General features: G+C 46.3%; 1 protein-coding gene across 1 annotated transcript in view; it reads right to left on the minus strand.

Moving 5' to 3' along the window:
• The window catches only part of DPY19L4 (dpy-19 like 4), a 672,410-nt gene that overhangs the window by 538,797 nt on the left and 114,852 nt on the right, over positions 1-18,761 (minus strand). Inside the window, exons 2-3 of the mRNA XM_078687017.1 lie at positions 10,147-10,257; positions 9,293-9,417 (exon numbers count right to left, since the gene is read on the minus strand). Coding sequence (XP_078543143.1) covers positions 9,293-9,417; positions 10,147-10,257 — 236 coding nt within the window. The remainder of the gene's footprint in view (positions 1-9,292; positions 9,418-10,146; positions 10,258-18,761) is intronic.

The following is an 18,761-nucleotide window of genomic DNA, read 5'->3' on the forward strand; positions in this document are numbered from 1 at the left end:
CAAGTCCATACTCTAATACAGCATAGCTCGCCCTAAAAACGGGTGTAACCCATGTGCTGAGTGAGTACAGAAAAGCAAGAGAAATATTTAAAAGCATTATAAGCAAAACAATACTGTAAATATAAAAAGGTCTTTTAAAAAAGCCTAAAACATTTTGCAAGAGCCTGCCAAGATTATGAAACCTAGGCCAGTTACACTATCTGGTACCAAAACATTATAAAATCACTAACCAACGTAGCAGCATACACACATGGATCAGATTTAACTCTGTCCCATTTACATTCCACCCAAGACATTTTTGTCCTGGGATTCTATCAGTAGTACAAAATGAACATAAATGCATCTACAAAGTAAACCTGCAGTGTGGCATCTCACGAGAACTTAGAAGTAGTGCAGCTTCAACACAGAGTATTACTCGGACAGATTAGGGAACTCCAAAATCGCCTAATTATATTGGAAGCCAATACATCGGGTTCCGTCAAAAGTCGATGGTGACGTTTTGAAACACCAACTAATAATAGAGTCAAAATGTAAGGCAGTTAAAATCATCCATGCCAGCCAGGGCACGCAACACTGGGGTGCTGTTTAATGACATCTCAAATGCTGGTTAACTCAAATGCTATCGGTACCACTAAGACATCCCTACAATGTAACGCATTATCCTATCATTGGAGATCTCTAAAAGCATGCCACTCTCCAAGACTCATGGTTAGTTTGTAGCTCTTCACTGGTGTTACGCAGCTCTCCACAGAGAATGGTCCCATTTTGAAACAATTTTTGTTTTTGAACAGGTATTGTAGCTTGGAATGCAAGCTGACCAAACAAAAAGACCATGCTCTACAATGAGGGGATGGCAAATCACCACAACTGATATTTCTAATACTGATTTGCCAACTTTAACATCCAAGATATGGAAAACATCACAGCCTGCAACGTTCTGCAAGGGAAAAAAGGTCAAAGACAACTTGAAATTATAAGAAATTACAGCGCACCTTTCGATTGCAGCAGGTTTACTAACCTCAGTTATCTGAATTTTAACATTTGAACAAAGGTGAGCTACTCTCCTTTGTCAGCATTTCGTTTAATGACTTGAGTCTACTTTCAATCCTTAAAGGTTTTCATGAGCCAATCTAGGATTAAATCTACCATCCAACAGCTTGTGTGATGCGGTGTGTGCAGTAACAGTAAAGCGCCTTATGTCCCAAGAAGCAAAACCACAACGAGCTGCTCCTCAGCTCCCTCAAGTGGCTTTAGCAGAGTGAGTGGCACGTCAATAATTAACAAGCACTGAAAGATAAGCACAGCCCCTCGTGCATGTACAGAGTTTTCCTTGTGGGAGCGAGTGGCGGCAGGCGCGATAATTACAAACAGATGGCGCCGCTGCTCACTCCCGCAAGGTAAACGCCACACATGCACAAGGGTTTATTTGGAAGAGTGTAGTACATGCACATTTTCCCAAAATGTCCAGAGCGATTCCAAGAGGCGAGACCTAAAAATGGCTTCATATCTACTTTGTGCAGCATAACAGCTACAGTGTCATCTGTTAAAATAACTCTTTTTGAAAGGCATGGACATCCCTTTTAAAGATTGGTAAGTCACCTCCTTATGTAAGCCATGAAGACCACAAGGTATGATTTGTGGTATTTAAAAGTGGGACATTTACAAAATTAATATTACCATGTTACTACAGTGCAAAGTCCTACAAGCTATTTTCACAGTGGCAGGCCTAGTTGTCCTATGTAGAAAACTAGAATGAAGAATAAATAAGAATACTGATTTTCAGGAATGGGACCAGCTAGCAAAAGAATTAAATCGCTATTTTTAAAAGTTATTAAAAATCTAATTTAATGGAGACATAAGATTTTTAATAAATATTAAGGGAAATATTTTTTCAAAGAAATTTACCCTTTACCAGTCTGTACTGTCAGAAGGCTAGTTTGCATAAACCTCTGCCAGTTCTCATATGTGTACTCAACCTTGAATAGGCATGAAACAGGTGTGAAATGCCTCGCAGGAGCAAACAATAGGCTGGCCTAAATGGGCAGTCATGAATCCTATGAGCTCAACAGAATATGCAGGGTAGGGTCTATGGGTCTCCTTTTTAACAGGACAGTGTCAAATCCTGCTGAACAGGTCTGCTGGGGTTTTACATATAGCATGTGGGCGCACTACAAACAGAGAAAACAGGATGCCAAAACAATTCTTGAGAATCTACTTACTGACTGCAGGAAAATCCTGCTTTGGTCTACCAGACATCGGTCTTGGGTTTATTGGGGGTACAATGACTGCCTCAAACTGTATTTCAGTGTTAGATGTGGGAGGACATTGTGATTACCATAGTGCACTCTCCACACATACACACACAGGCCTCAGAATCTATGTTTACTATTGCTGAAGACTTTTTCCATCTTGTCAAGGCACTGGCGCAGCATTTTGGCCTTTCTGCAGTAATGCAAACAGCAACTACTGCAAAAATAGGTAGGTAACGGCCTGGAAACTTTTAAATCAATGGCTAGCTTGGAGCCAGGAGTTCCTCCCACCTACTCGCGAGTGCCAAGCATAAATGTGCCATCCCCAGGTACATTCTTCAGAACACTTTCTGAACCTGCAGAACATCAGAAGAGGACTTGATCTGCTGTCTGTGACCTGAGAGAAGCCCTGAAGGACTGGCCCTGCTCCCTCTTGTATCCTGGACAAAGAAGTGGACTCGAATTATAATAAGGCTACTGTGTGGCTACAAGGAAATAACAAGCTGCAAAAGGCCTTTTCCTAGACGTAACCAGCTGATCAATGGCAACTGATGCTGGTCTGCAGCCTGTTGTTGGACCCTACCTGCTACCCGGAGAGTATCTAGGTGCCTTTTCTGCGGTCCTGGGGGGCTTTAGAAGTGTACTCTTGTGGCTGGTTGGGACTTAAAAGACTAAGTTATAAGCTAAAAATCTTTGACCGAGGTGAACTGGGGTAGTGGATCCAACCCACACTCGACCACTAGGTTTGGCTCATTGTGCTTTTTAGCACTATTCCTACTTAAACTTTAAAAACTCATAGCTCATTTTCCTCTTATTGGATTTTGATGTCATTTAGTTTATAACATTGTACTCTATTTTTCTCATTCATTTTGGCTTTTTATTGTTTTTTATTTAGACTTTATTACCATTTTGGTACAGCATAACTACTTTACACATTACCCAATGTTAAGCCTGTTCATTCAATGCCATAGATACCAAGGGGTTGAGCTGAGATTAATCTTTTGACTTTGATTGTGGACTCTGACAAGAGTTGTGATTATTCCTTGAGGTGAGTAGTTACCCATCCCAAATAATAATCTAATTTCTTAAAAGACTTGACTTCCGGTTCCTGCATATTCTTGGTTTATTCATCACTACTTTCTTCCTTCCTACACTGGCTTGGAGACAGCTAGCTTTTACCCAGTGTCCTTCTTATCTTTTTCTGCCAAGGGGAACTACAGTAGCAAAAGAGCAAATTGTACAAAATGTGATTCTACTAAGTTTGACCATTATAAATTGTGGTGCTGAGGTCACTGAACAAGCCAAATTCTCAGCGGAAAAGAGCACAGATTTATAATCCTTTTTAGAAGTAAGCCAGAGCGTGTTTGCACGTGAAAGGGGCCGATGGGCTACTTTGGACAAACACTTGCCGATTTAATCAACCTCTCAGCAAGTTCAGTTAGCATCCCATATTTCAAGTATCTTTGATACCACAAACAATCTGACAAGACTTCTATTCTTACACTCGGTTTTGACAGATGTTTGCAACGAATAAGCGGTCAAAGCAGGGGGCATTTAAAAGCTAAGACACTCAAACAGAGTGAGCTGTACAGTTTGCATTTTTTATTTCTGAAGTACAATTTTTTTTAACATTTGCTTTTATTTAAAAAAAAAGTTGTACTGATATACTAACACATGCAATTGTATATATACATATTGGATAACTACACAAGAACAACAACATAGCACAGTTACATCAAGGTTAACAATAACATAGTTTACTTTAGTTAAACATTATCTCGGAATGCCCAATCCCACTGCAAAACCCAACAGACCCCACTGAAGCCACAACACAGCCTAATCAGCACAGTTTCATAGTAGGACTTAGATTCACGCCAGCATGATCCCCACACATCAGTTACATTCCTTCAAGGGGTTAACTCTCCACTTCAACTAAAGCTGCGTCATATAGTCATTCATCAAGGAGGTTTGTCATCCAAACCGACATAATTAAGTACATATACAATCCCACATATACGAAGGACCAATGGACTCTGCATCGACAGCGAGCATGAAATACTGTACATCAGCAGAGGTGCACATGTGTGTGTGTATCTTTAATCCAATTTAACACACTTGGAGCATTCAATGACTTCTACAGTACACAAATTATTTTTGGGCAGCAGTAAGGCCAGGTCAAGAAATGTGATGCCAGACACAATAAAATCAATAGTCCATACACGGGATATGCAATACCATAATATTACAAATATGGATCAAAAGCCTCTGGCACAGACCATGTGACATCTTGCTAGTTATTTTCTCATTTTAATGTCTACTTGCCTGCCTGGTGTTCTATATGGTTTTCCCAGTGCAATTCTGCATAGTGTGTGATGACTGGCCTCCATCAATCCACATCGTTTCATGTTGTATGCGTCAGTGGTGCTTGGCACAAGAAAGGTGGGGTTTATTTAGGCTGGGATATATATATATATATATATATATATATATATATATATATAATTTAATTTAATTGTGGGTTTATATAGCGCTAGGAATCGACTCCCGGAGGAGTATCTCCACGCTTCGACCGCTGGGGAACCCGTCCTGGCTCACCCTGAGAGATGGTCCCAGATGGGTATCTCTAAGGTGCGACCAAGCATCCCCGGCGATCTGGGGGGGCCGTTGTGAAGATGAGGCAAGCTGATGCCCAGAGTTGCCGCGTGTGGTCTCTGACTAGAGTAGGCACCGAGGCGAGAATTATCGAGTCCGCTGACCTTGGTCCACGACCCTGCCGCGTCGGGAATCGAACCCTGGTCCCGGGCCATTCTCTGCTTACGGGTCTGCCGCCTCTAACCAGTGAGCCACACTTCTCCATATATGTATACTGTTTCACATTCACCCTTGTGCAGGGCGCACTCACTTTCAATTGTCCATAGGGTCAGGGAAGGGCTGGAACACTCTAACATCAGCAGTGACCTGACGCGTTTCGGGAAACACTCCCTTCTTCATAGGCTGGCTGCTGCAAAGTGAACACCACCAAACGAACTTTCCAGCGGTCTCCTTTATTATGAATGAACATCAATTATTGCAATCAGGTGAGTAAGTGCACTAAAGCATCCTGGGACTGTTAGTTCGAAACATAAAACCCATGTGGGCTGGTGGTGGTCTCTGAGTCAAATAGTGCAAATCACGAGCATGTCAGGTGAATCTCCCCCCAATACTGACAAGAAAGAAAGTTCCGCTTCGCTGAAGCAAACAGTCCAGCCGCGGAACCGCTGTGATCCGCGGCGGTACGCCCCTCGGCTAGGCAAGCCAATCCAAATACTGTTTCACATTCACCCTTGAGCAGGGCGCACTCACTTTCAACTGTCCATAGGGTCAGGGAAGGGCTGGCACACTCTAACGTCAGCAGTGACCGGACGTGTTTCGGGAAACACTCCCTTCTTCATAGGCTGGCTGCTATATATATATATATATATATGCTGCACTGAGGCCGTCAGGTGCTCCTTTAGAGTTGGTCAGAACTAATTTCTCCTCTTTTTCTGCCTCTTTATGCTACTCTCTTTTTTCCCCTCTCCTACATGAAGAATGAGAAGTAGGTGTGCCTAGTTTAAATATCACAAACACTGGAATGGAGCAGGAAGATTATTGTGTTCATCTTCCCTAAAGCAAACTAATTCCAGCAGGTCAGTCTGTGGCCCGAGGGAGGCAACACCCAAAGCAACGTCTGAGGCAAATGGCATGGCCAATACTGCCAGCAACAATGAGCTAGGCTGCCTGCCCTTCCCCTAAAATTGGTGATCTGAGCTATCAGAAAAGCAGGAGTGTGATCTACCTTTGTTGCTCTACGCCATAACGATATGGCACACATGAATAAAGAGCATGTTTTAATGACTAATAACTAGCACGTTGCCCTCAACTTTCCAAGATGACACCTCACAGTTATAAAGTTGAACAATGGACAAGGGAGGAAAGGGAAAGGAGGAGGAGAAGAAAAGAGAGCCCAGAGCCACCAGGAGTGACAAGCAAAGTAAAGAGAACACAATGTCCTATAAAGACGGCACAGACCAGTGAGATCCGAATCAAACTGGAAGAAAAAGATAAGCACTGGCAAAGCCAGTAGGCCTCATCTTTGGGATCTACTTACTTTGCCACTGGTTTTTAGAGATGCTGTACATCATCCCTGATGCAGTGCAACATACTAAAGCAGAACCCCATCCACCCCCTCCAAAAGAAGGCTATATGATACTAGGGCTCGGTCTTTTTGTAGGCATGCATACCTATAAAATGACGGCGAGATTTTAGTTTCTGTTTATTTACAGACCAGAGTTAGATCAGTAAATTAAAATAAAAGTTGTAAAAAATCCAAGAAGAAACTAGCGTGAAAGCATTTTCTTTTTTTCTAAAAAGGGCAGGAGATGGAGCACGGAGTTTGCAGTAGGAGGAAGTTACATATCTCAAACGATCTCAAAGATAACAAAGACTCCAAGAAATCCCGCCGTGCCCTCGAGAAAGCCTGGCGCCACAACCAGTTAACGGAAAACATGACAGCCCTCAAGAACGCCATCCGCACACACCACCAGCTGATTCGCACCGCCAAAAGATCGTCCTTCAGAGAACGACTGGACAACAACACCCACAACAGCAAGGACCTCTTCAACATCGTGAAAGAGCTCTCCAACCCCGACGCCAGCAACAACGACATCACGCCATCGCAAGACCTCTGCAATTCTCTCGTCACTTTTTTCCAATCGCAAGATCGCCGTCATACACGACAGCTTCGGCGCTCAGATCGCAAACCCTACCACCGAACCTACGCTGCCCACCACCACCCTAAGAGCCTGGACGCCGGTCAGCACGGAAGACACCGCCACACGATGAACACCATCCACTCGGGCTCCCCAGCCGATCCCTGCCCTCACCACATCTACAACAAAGCAGACTCCATCATCGCACCCCAACTCCGGGACATCATCAACAACTCCTTCGTATCCGCCACCTTACCGGAGAGCTGGAAGCATGCAGAGATCACGGCCCTCCTGAAGAAACCCACCGCAGACCCCAAGAACTTCCGCCCTATCTTGCTCCTCCCCTTCCCTGCAAAAGTCATCGAGAAAACCGTCAACAATCAGCTGACAGCCTTCCTCGAGACGAAAGGCTCCCTCGACCCATCGCAGTCCGGATTCCGAGCGAACCACAGCATCGAGACCGCCCTCATCGCAGCCACCGATGACATCAGGACCCTGCTTGACAATAGAGAAACCACCGCCCTCATCCTCCTTGACCTTTCGGCTGCAACGACCCCGCCACCCCCAAAGCCAGCTTCCAGGACGGAATGAAAGACGTCGCGGACTGGATGAGGCTCAGCCGTCTGAAGCTGAACTCTGACAAGACGGAAGTCCTCATCCTCAGCCCAACCATGTCCGCCTGGGACGACTCCTGGTGGCCCCCTGCACTGGGCCCCCCCCCCCCCCAAGCCCACGGACCACGCACGCAACCTGGGCTTCATCCTCGACTCCTCCCTCACGATGACCAGGCAAGTCAACACCGTTACTTCCTCCTGCTTCAACACCCTCCGCATGCTCCGTAAGATCTTCCGCTGGATCCCCACTGAAACCAGGAAGACGGTCACTCAGGCCCTCGTCACCAGCCGTCTGGACTACGGGAACGCCCTCTACGCTGGGACCACTGACAAACTACAGAAAAGACTCCAGCGCATCCAGAACGCATCAGCACGACTCGTCATGGACATCCCCAGACACAGCCACATCTCCGCCCACCTGAGGAACCTGCACTGGCTCCCAGTCAGCAAAAGGATCATGTTCAGACTCCTCACCCACGCACACAAAGCTCTCCACGACTTGGGCCCCGAATACCTCAACAACCGCCTCACGTTCTACACGCTGACCCGCCAGCTCCGCTCCACCAGCCTCGCCCTCGCCACCGTCCCACGGATCCGCACAACCACCGCCGGAGGAGGATCCTTCACCTACCTGGCGGCCAAGACATGGAACGCCCTCCCCGCCCACCTTCGTCTTACCCAGGACCATCTCTCCTTCAGGAAGCACCTCAAGACCTGGCTTTTCAAGCGCTTTGAGACCCTCGCGGTTGAGTAGCGCGCTCTATAAATGTTTTGATTGATTGATTGACATAGATGGTCCGGTGGCAACACAGATGGTGTGGAAGGTAAAGAAATACTGAAGACAGAAGCAACACTGAGAGTATGGGGAGAGACACATGCGACAGGCGAGAGAAAGCGAGAGAAAGCAACATAGAAGCACATGACGGTGAACTTAAACAGAGCACGAAGGAGTGGGGAAGAGAAATATAAGAGAGACATTTGGAAAACAAATGCGCACTTTCATGGAGTGCTTAACCAAAAAGAAAACAATTGTGCCTGTAAAGTTCGTAGTGGAAGGACACAAGTAAAACGCCATGCTTCGATGGAAGGGCAAACACATGAGGAAGTAAAGGCTACACTAGCTAACCAATAAAAAGCAAACAAATGAAAGTGACAATAAACCCAAACAAAGGTAAGCAATGGGCGGGGACAATAGGTCTTTTGGCAAACAGACAGCTTGTGCTGTCTGGCAGGAGAGACCTACAAATTAGATAGGCAAATAGCCAGTCACTAACAAACTAAAACTGGTGAGGTGAACAGGCCCTGGCCATGTAACGAGTTCCAAGAGTGAGCCTTGAATGTTTGACTGTGCTAGACCCTGAAAGTTAAAGTCCAAGGAGAAGTGCATGGCAATGGAGTGAGGTCCCTGGTTTCTGTGAATCCAAGGACAGCAGGAATACTTATTACAAGGATCGCTTTGAGACACTGAGTTTCAGGGTCCATGCAGAACACTTCTGATGGCAACTTATAGTGAGGAAAGGAAGTATTTGGGGCACAAAACAATGGAAAGAGACCTTTCACCAACTGAGCATCTTACCAAAACACAACAGAAAGCTGTGCTGATTGCAAAATTGTTGATCAATCCCAAAATAAGATCACTATAGTATAAAATACACCAAGTGCGTAAAAATATTGAATTAATAAAATATGGATGTCTTACCTGCCTCGTGGAATGCAGGAATTTATGTGGATAGGATTGTACGAGGTAGAAGATATACAGAAAGCCACAGCTTACAGCAGCTACGCAGCCACAGAAAAGCTTCAAGAAACGTTGGCATGCTCCAGCTGAAAAAACAGCAACACATGTTCATTAAGCTTTCGGATTCCAGTAAAAGTTTTTCTCATTGTGAAAATAATGTTTTAAAGTCGAGAAAGCACAGTAAATCATTAAAAGTAATGAGATAAACAGAAGCCTTGTGTATTTGAAAGAGTGATGGAGATCTCGGAAAAGAAGGATACCACCCGAAAAAATAAATTAAATAGAGGGGGAATAATGGTCCGGTGGAAGGCACATAAATGCACATTATGGATGTCATATATAGAGTAAGGGAAGTTATGGAATGGAGGTTTTGGAGAGTAAGGGAAGTTCTGGAATGGAGGTTTTACAGAGCAAGAAAGCCATGGGAGGCTGGAGAGATGATACAGCAGGAGCAGGCAACATGCGAATGAATAATACATTGCTTGTTGATTGTTAGACGGTCAGCGAAAGGTAAGTGTAACAGAAGAATGCGTGAGCAACCGAAAGGGACAACAGTGTAAACGTGGAGACAGGGAGATCATTCAATCACAATGTCCTAAATATGTGTCAGAAGGGAGCTAAAGGTGAGACAGGCTTGCTGTGCATGCATGCTATGGAAGACTAAAATGAAAGAATGAAGAAAGAAGAAGGTATTGCACCAGGAGGAAAGAGACTTGGCAAAAAGACTGGAAAACACATCGTACACAACATGGACAGGAATGAAGAAGCCAACGATTTGTCTGACAAATTATGTATCAGGATTTCTCAGAGCTTACAGTTTGAAAATAATCCAAAGGGTATCGGCACTCTAGATATTTCATTTATAATCATGTCCGCTATGTCACTCTCCGCCACCTCCTTTAACTGCTGCTTCTCTGCCACTGTACCTGTGCATTAAAAAAAAAAGAGATTTTAGTGCTTTTATAAAAAAAAAAAGATGTTCATTGTCAAAATCTTTATCATAACCACATTTAATTTCCAGCCTCTAATTGTACATTTTTTTAATGACTGTTTATCTTAAACAATGAGGTATAAAATACTATTGCGACATCAATTCCTTTCTAGTTTATCACACTGCAAGCCATAAACAGATACCACTGCTCAATCTACATACATCTTCCAAGCTTCCTTAGTTTGCTATTAAAACAATTTAAGTTGATGATTCTGTTCTCGGTCATGGCACAGAAAAAAACAAATTCAAGCAAAAAAGTTTAAACTTAGTAGGACCAATAAGAAGAAATTCTCTGCATCTATAATTTTTGCACAGAAACAAGCATTTTGACAGACTGGCTTTTAGCTGATACTGCGCAATAAAACAAGGGGGTAAAAACGTATGTGATAAAGCGACTATTTCTGGAAATTAAGCGGGCTCTATCTTTTCTGTTGTTGTTTACCAATCAAAACAAAATGGCCACCCATGAATCGGGGGAAAACACGAGTTTAGTTTTAGTTGCACAAAAGCTCTTTCTACACAGTGGAGCGGCCTGGCAGCAAATTGCAGTTGCTGAGCACCCTCTCCCCCCCCACCCCGAAATATACAAAATGAAAAAATAAGGTTACTGACTGCAATGAGTGCATTGACCAACAGGGAAGCGGCTGGGACAAAGCAACTTGGAGTGTGATAACATGGAAGTCACAAATAAAGGCGCTTAAGGCTAAGCCACTAGGAGGCAAGTATATACAAACCAGCTGGGAGAGACGGGAAAACCAAATTAGAGCTTGGAAGAGCGGGAGAAAAGGGAACACCACAAAGCACGGGAGAGGGGTCGCTTGACAGAGGAAGCAGCATACAAGCGAGAGAGCTAGAACCACGTGCCCTCTCGTGGAGCGCTATGAATAAAATAAAAAACAGTACCCTTACCGAGAGCAGTGGAAGAGTACAGGTCATCCAATGAAAAGAATGCTAAAGAGGCTCCAGGGGAAGGGGCAAACAGAAACAAGCATTGGCATAGCCAATAGGTCTCGCTTTTGGGACCTTATAAGGATTTAGTTATGCAGCACAATATCCTTGGTGCAACAACATCAACTGTTGCAAGGCTAAACACTTATAAGGTCCCAAAGGCGAGACTTATTGGCTATGCCAATGCTTGTTTTTATAGCTCTTTAGGACACACTGCTGGCTGGTCCTTACTATGCTAGACTGCCGCACAGTGTAGACTAGGGTCTGTGCCCTACCTCCAGCAAGCGGTGGTGGCGGAGTGACACTCTGGGGGGATGGTAAGCAAAGGGGCTGCAGGCCTCGCGGTGAGTCCAGTCCGGGCCAGTGGTTGTTAGTGTATTGCCGTGCCAGGCCTGGTGGGGCCACGCGGTGTCCTATGTCGTGCAGTATTTTAGTCTATGGTTGGGGTTGCTGAGGCTTTGCCGAGTCGGGGAGGTGTAAGCCCGACTGTGTGCAACGAATTGTGCAATGCACGGTGCTGGGTGAGGGAAGACCGATCATGAGACTGATCGGAGTGTGGGTGTGGGGTGGGGTGGGGTGGTGGGTAGAGGGACAGAGGGACGGCTACAAATACTCACAAAGGATTGACTGACGGTGTGAAATCGTTGTGTAGCCGGAGGGGTGCTGTGTAGGCTCCTGGCCTCTGCATCATTTCTGTGGGCCACCCTCTGCGCAGTACTGCCTGGAGGCAGGCATGCAACGCTGCGTGCCAGTCCTCACCCCAGGCGGCAAGTAAGAACTGCTCCCAGATACACTCGTGTGAAAAGGAAGGCATTTGTTATGCAAAAGGACTTCCTGCCTGGGCAGGTTCCCAGGGCTGTACAGGTGTCCATAGGACCTACTGGGGCACATGCAGTGTAAAAAGGTGGTGGGAGGCCGTGATGCTACCAAAGGCGGAGGAAAGGGGTCTTCTAGACCTCCAGTGTGGGGACCTTCGGGCACACATCAGTTCCCAGACACACACTCCTCACATGCACCATATATAGGGAGACTTACAGGGGGCACAGCGGGAGCTGCTGACAGCTGCAGACTGCGTAGCGGGAGTCCATGACGGGCACAGCACAAGCTGTCTTGTCAGCCAGGGAGTGCAGCCTTTAATGCAGATGGACAGGCCTGCCAGAAGGCATCCGTACCGGCTAGGGTGGTCCAGTCAGTGGCTGAAGACTGCCAGGCGTGAGAGGCCCTCCGAACCCAGTTTCACTTGCAATTGTGAGGACCCAGGGGGACTCTTTTTTGACTAAATGGAGAAGCCCTATCAGAACCAAGCAGTACCAGCTACACAGCACCTGCTTAAATAATGGGTGTTTCTCGTGATTCTCCTATGTGAGGACATGACGTGCTAGTAAAGTTACCTTGTGTCTCGTGCAAATCGCTTCTGAAGTAGCAGTCCAGAAACAGAAGGAGGAAAAAGTTACAAGGGAAGCAACCAACAAAAGGGGAGGAGTTGCACTGTGTCGTGCAGAGCGTGACGCCCAGCTCAGCTCCTTAAAGATACATTAAAGTGGCATGGTTTAATAAAGGAGCACGTAAAATCTTAACAATTAACAACAGATGCTGCTGAAGTGGGAAACATGAGGTGTTGATGGAAGGCACACAGAGATTAAGGGGACTGCGTCTGGACGCAGCGCCATGCACCTACGAGTGGCAAGGAGATGGCAGAAAGAACAACCTTTGAAATCTGATCTGAAACAGATCACACTGTGAAGCTGCTGGCTCCCGAGAGCAAAACGCTCTGGGAGTGAACATTTTCCTAAAAGCTGGGACATTCACACGCCTTTGGCAATTGTGTGCTAAAGCAATATGCAAAGGCCAATGGCATGTGAGCACGACATGCACGAGCTTCTCCTGAAGCTGAAGTGATTCCAAGAGGTCGATTTCCTATGCAGCAGATGCGCGCTGCCATAGGCTCGACCTAAAAAGGAAGACAAGTCTTCGAATAAGAAGCAAGCAAATGAGAGCCACAATAAAGCCAACCCCTGGTAAGTTAGTCTAGGATATATATTTTCCACTAAAAAGGCTTCTGCTACTTCATATGATGAATTCCCTCGCAAAGTCAAAAGGGAATTTGGATTATTTTCAAGAAATGAACTGAATTGAACTGAACAGAATACAAAACACAGGCGCAATGCTTTAAGGGTAGAGCAAGGCATTGTTTTTTAAAATAATCAAAAGAACAGCATGTGGAAAGAAGAGTGGTGACCTTTGCACCAACTAGGACATGTGGAAATACGGAGGATTCCAACCCCAGAAAATGAATGGAAAGCTGTTTACATATCAACCACGGAGAGACATGCAAAACTAAATACAAGGATATAGTTGAATTTTTTATTCTGAAAAAAGAATTAGAGTTTTTTCCTCATTCGATGTGAAATTTAGTTTGAATCAACTTTGAAGGCAGGAATACATACAGTGAAACACTACTCTGTTTCTTTTAAATGAAATCTTGATTTCATTACTCGTCACTCATCAGCTTTGTATGTTTAATGCCTGTCCGCTATGTTCAAGGAGAATTGCTACGCAAACAAAGTGAAACAATATGCCGAAAACAGTACAACTATTTGATGGCTTGGGTCTGTGGACTGAGGAGGCCCAAAATATAGAGAGACCAATCCCTGCATCATGCATATTCTGTTTTACTCTACTGAGCAACAATTCTGTCTGGGAACGTCTGCATTGAGCTATATAGAGAAGTAACGAAAGTGGACAGGCTCATGGTAGTCCTGGTTACCAGCGGCGGCTCCTCTGCTATAGCAGAGCAGCGTCACCCCACCTGACCAAAAAAAAAAAAATACAATGATAATAAACCCTTGTTTATAATCGTTTTATTTCTGCTCTCAGAGCCGAGGCTTGGGGGCGGGACCAGTGGGGATGACAGGCTGGCGGAGGAGTGGTTGCACTGCTATTCAATGATCATGAGGGTCTGGCCTCAAACAGTTATGAGCCCTGAAGCTCTCTCCAACCCATGCGGTGTTGCAGGGTTGGAGAGAGCAGCATGAAAGCAGAGATGCGGTGGTGCGGCAGGTAAGTGGGTGTTTTCATTTATTTATTTGTCTCGTCACCCCTCCGTCCATGCCCTTCCCGCCCCTCTATCTACACACCAGCCGCTACTGCCTGGTTACCACACAAAATATCACATTGGGAGTAAAACAACATGTTGAGAGATCTAAGCATTAACATCGGAAGCTCTCTCCTGGATGGGCAGAGAGTTTTATTAAATGTTTTCTCAAAGAACTGTAATTTCTGACTAAGAAGTGAAATGGCTGAGAACTTCTTTCATATCTGTGTATGTGTAAACTATCCTGTCAATTAAAGTATCCTTATCAACTGAAACGGAAACCCCATTCAAAAGGACCTGTTCAGATAAGAAGCACAAATGAATTAACTGGTGACAACCCCATGGTGACAAAAACCAGACAGATAGCTGACCAGCTGCACCACCTTGTCTGCATTGTTACTCACATATTTTTGCCAGGCACCAAATACATCATGCTCTACCTTAGGATGGGCAGAATTTGTGTTCGATGGTTCCCAGAATAACTCTGAATATTGAGTTCAATGACTGACAGAAAACTTTGTCCCTGCAAACTCAGCAGATCTGACAAGACTCAAACTTCTGAAAGGATGCAAGGGCTTTTCCATGGCAGATTCCAAGACATAGGAGACCATGACAGATGGGAATTATCATGACAGGTGGCCCAAAAACTGGTCACTTAAAGGTTAATCTTTCGTATCAGTGCAAAAAGTTAAAAAAACACGAGTGTTTAGACGAGAGTAAGGTTGGCTGAAGGAAAGCATCCATAGCCAGAGCCTCAGTGTCCGGTTACCTGCTGAAACATTATGGGAGATGGCTACTGAGATGCGCGTCAGAGTGATCTATGTCAACAAGTTCCAGGCAAGTTGAATGAAAAGGAAAATTATATAGCCTCCAGTTTCTGAGTCTCCAAAGTAGCTTAAGTTTCATTCCACAATAACCTTGTAGAACACCCAAGATACCCCACACAGATTGAAATGTAGTGCTCAAGACAGTAGTGCTACTGATCTTTCATAATGGCAAACTGCTCAGATTTCTACTGGTTCATAAACTGGATCACAGAAACGGAGCCATCTGAAACCTTAACACGGTCAGTCTAAAGCAATATTGTGCATTTCAGGAATTTTTTCTCACACTCTTTGGAGCAAAGGAGCTAATGTGCCACTCCAAGCATTTGTTGTGGAGGAATTTCTCTTCCAGAGACCACTTTCTCATCCCACAACTGAATCCAAGTACGATTCCCCTGCCAAAAGATCGCTCATTAAATTCCAAAATATAGTTGGAATAAATACCAAAGTTGGTCCTGCAATTCAACAGCCTGGTGAGTTAATTCCACCAGTGCATGTTCTCCTATGCTCGAGGGCATGGGGAGGGAATAACTATCACCACTGCTTCAGTAAAGACCACTTAAGTACATGAGAAGAAGGTTTAGCTTAATACAGAACAAGATGTGTCAAAGAGATAAAATATGAAAGGCAAACAATGACATAGCCTGTCTGAAACCCATCTTATACTGGACCAGACTCTGGCAAATTAGGAACTGGCTCTGTATAGAGACTATGTCAGGGAGATCGTAGACAATCGCCTGGCACTCATGATCCCCTGAGTATCCCACATCAAAACTTGGCTGTTCAAGCCTGGCCTTTCTGAATACTGTAAGAATTCTTCTCCCATGTCGAAGAACGCCCAGGAAAACATACCGTTTCACACAAAGGTCATGGGCATACACCCAGTAGGGAGAAGCAACCTACAGTCATATTCAATGTGAAAGGGGAAAGGTTTGTCACTCATGTGCATCTCCCCGCCCCTCCATGTTGCGCTCACCCTCATATACTTTCCCTGTACTCACATGTATGCTTCTTGTTAGACGTGGCTCTCGACCGTTGCTTCTTCTCCCCTCCTCTTCCCTCTTTGTTGCTACCCCTACCCGTACCTTCCTCTCTCGCCCATTGATTTTCCTCCCCACCCTCAGGGTTGCTTACCTCTGTGTTGCTTTCATCATCCTCAACGTTACTTCCCCTCAACTACAAGGCCCTTTCCTCCACCCTGGCCCTCCATGTTGCTTTTCCCGACCTGGCCCTCTGTGTTGCTACCCCCACCGATATGTCTAAAAAAAAAAAAAAAAGCTTTCGGTTACTTTTTTGTTTTAATATATGTACTGATTCAAACTGGAAAGAAAAAATCCCAAGGTTGTGTCATTTTATAAGCGTGTGCGTGCATTCTTGGGACACACAGACAATATGCAAGAACAGTTGCGCCATAGCACCATTTTCTTTGTACTTTTTCAGCCACTGGTGGTGCTGTGCAGCAAGACTAAAAAACATTGGCAAGGTCAATAGGTTCTAAAGGCGAGATTATTGGCATTGTTCATGCTGTTTTTTGTTGTTGTTGAGAACGTCTTCTTAGAAAGTGCATTAAAAAAACCACGGTTGTGCTCAAGCGTGGGTGTAATTCTCCTGGCTGCTTTTATGCTGGAAAACCTCCGACAACTTGTGGAAGAGGTGTGGCGCCGCGGCCAGGGCGACTGACGCTGGAATCTGGGGACCACGGTTCGATCCCCGGCTCCAGCGGCAGGTTAGCCCAGCACCATGTGACTCTGGGCAATAGCTCGCTTAATCTTCCCGACGGCCCCCAGCGCCTAGAGACCCTTACGGGTGATTGTGCGCTTTACAAATGTGGACTTTATTGGCCTTGACATTAGCGAAACGAATTGAAAACGGGTGCCGCTCGATTTGGGAGCACAGACACAGCTTGTGACCGGGACTGAGTAAGAAGGAGGTTCCAGCACTCCTACCTGGCGGGATTTCCTCACCGGCGGACCAGCGGGACTGCGAGTCCCAGGGAGCTAAGCGGCTCTCCACACGCCGCACCTGGTGGCTCTTCCCGGCTGGCCGCGCCTCCTACCTGGGAGGTCAAAACCGCGACTCGCGGCCCCTGCTCCGCGGGTGCCGCTCGATTTGGGAGCACAGACACAGCTTGTGACCGGGACTGAGTAAGAAGGAGGTTCCAGCACTCCTACCTGGCGGGATTTCCTCACCGGCGGACCAGCGGGACTGCGAGTCCCAGGGAGCTAAGCGGCTCTCCACACGCCGCACCTGGTGGCTCTTCCCGGCTGGCCACGCCTCCCTGGGCCTGGGCCACAGAATAACGCCCTCAGACGCGCAACGCGGGACGCGCGCGGGCGGTCGCCGGGCCAAGCCCGGGCAAAGGGCGGGCCGTTCTAGGCCGTTAGAGGCCGGAAGAGACCGGACCGGGCCACGTCTCTAACTTGGCTTGCTGGTCCTCCTCTCTCGATTTCGAGTTGTTCTACTGCCAGGACACCAATATGGCCTCCAGAGGGTCGCGGAGCAAGTCCGCCTTGCAGCACGCAAACACTCTTGAAAATTTTTTCCCTAAGGCTAGCGCTGGGGTTAGGAAAAACTCCACTGTGAAAGAGTCATTGCTTGAGGCTAACACCGGAAATCTGTCCCAGGAACTTTTGGCTTCACCGTCTAATGATGCAAGCACTCCAATAATTCTCCACAACACTCACCTTTCGCTTCTGGATAGCATTGATGAGACTATTGAATCGGTGCTCCAACAACTCAGGACCCCGACAACTCAACTCAGGGATAGCCAGCAACTATGTCCCTCCGGTGTAGTGGACACCACTCCGTATGTGAATTCTGTGATACCAGTCGACTTATCGGAGGAGGGCCAGCCTTTATTGCCAACTGCCCCCTTGGGCTGTCGAAGGGCTAACCCGCCGAAAAGGAAAAGGTCTAGAGAGACATCAGGCACAAAAAGGGCTAAACTGGACGCGACTGCCCCAACACCGGAGGCCAGCATGGTCATGTCAGCATCCTTTGATAGCACGGGACTGGGTTTTGAGTCTGATCAGCCAGATACACCTTGTGCCACAGCTGATCAGGGGCGCTTGGGGCCATTTACATTTGGGGGGCCCTTAATCAACCCTGCAGACACTTTAATCAGCTCACTCACAGTCATCTTTAAGAACCTGTTGGAACCACTGTCTATGAAACTAGATTCTATAGATGCTAGGCTTGCGGCCATAGAAAATGCGCATAGGCGTGACCTTCCCGGAGGGGGGGGTGCAAGCGCGCAGCTCGCTCCTGGAGAATCTGGGGGGAACGGTCATCTCACTGTTGAAACATCTACACAGCCCCAGACCGGGGCTCCAACAGGAACTCTAGTTAACCATGTCCCCTCACTTCCTTCCATACAAACCCGTAGGCCTCCTATTCCCGCGCCGAGAAGATCTAAGCCACCACCAGCAGTTGAACCAAGGAGGGGGGGGCGGGATACTAATGTACCCCCTGGGCATAATATTAGTCCCAACACCAGGCGTAGGGCGGTTAACCTGCCCCCGGAGGCAGTGCCCTATACGGCAATAATGGTGGGTGTTCCTGAACTTACTGGTG

This window comes from Lissotriton helveticus, chromosome 4_1 (genome assembly GCF_964261635.1).
Source record: "Lissotriton helveticus chromosome 4_1, aLisHel1.1, whole genome shotgun sequence".
In the NCBI taxonomy this organism is placed as follows: Eukaryota; Metazoa; Chordata; class Amphibia; order Caudata; family Salamandridae; genus Lissotriton; species Lissotriton helveticus.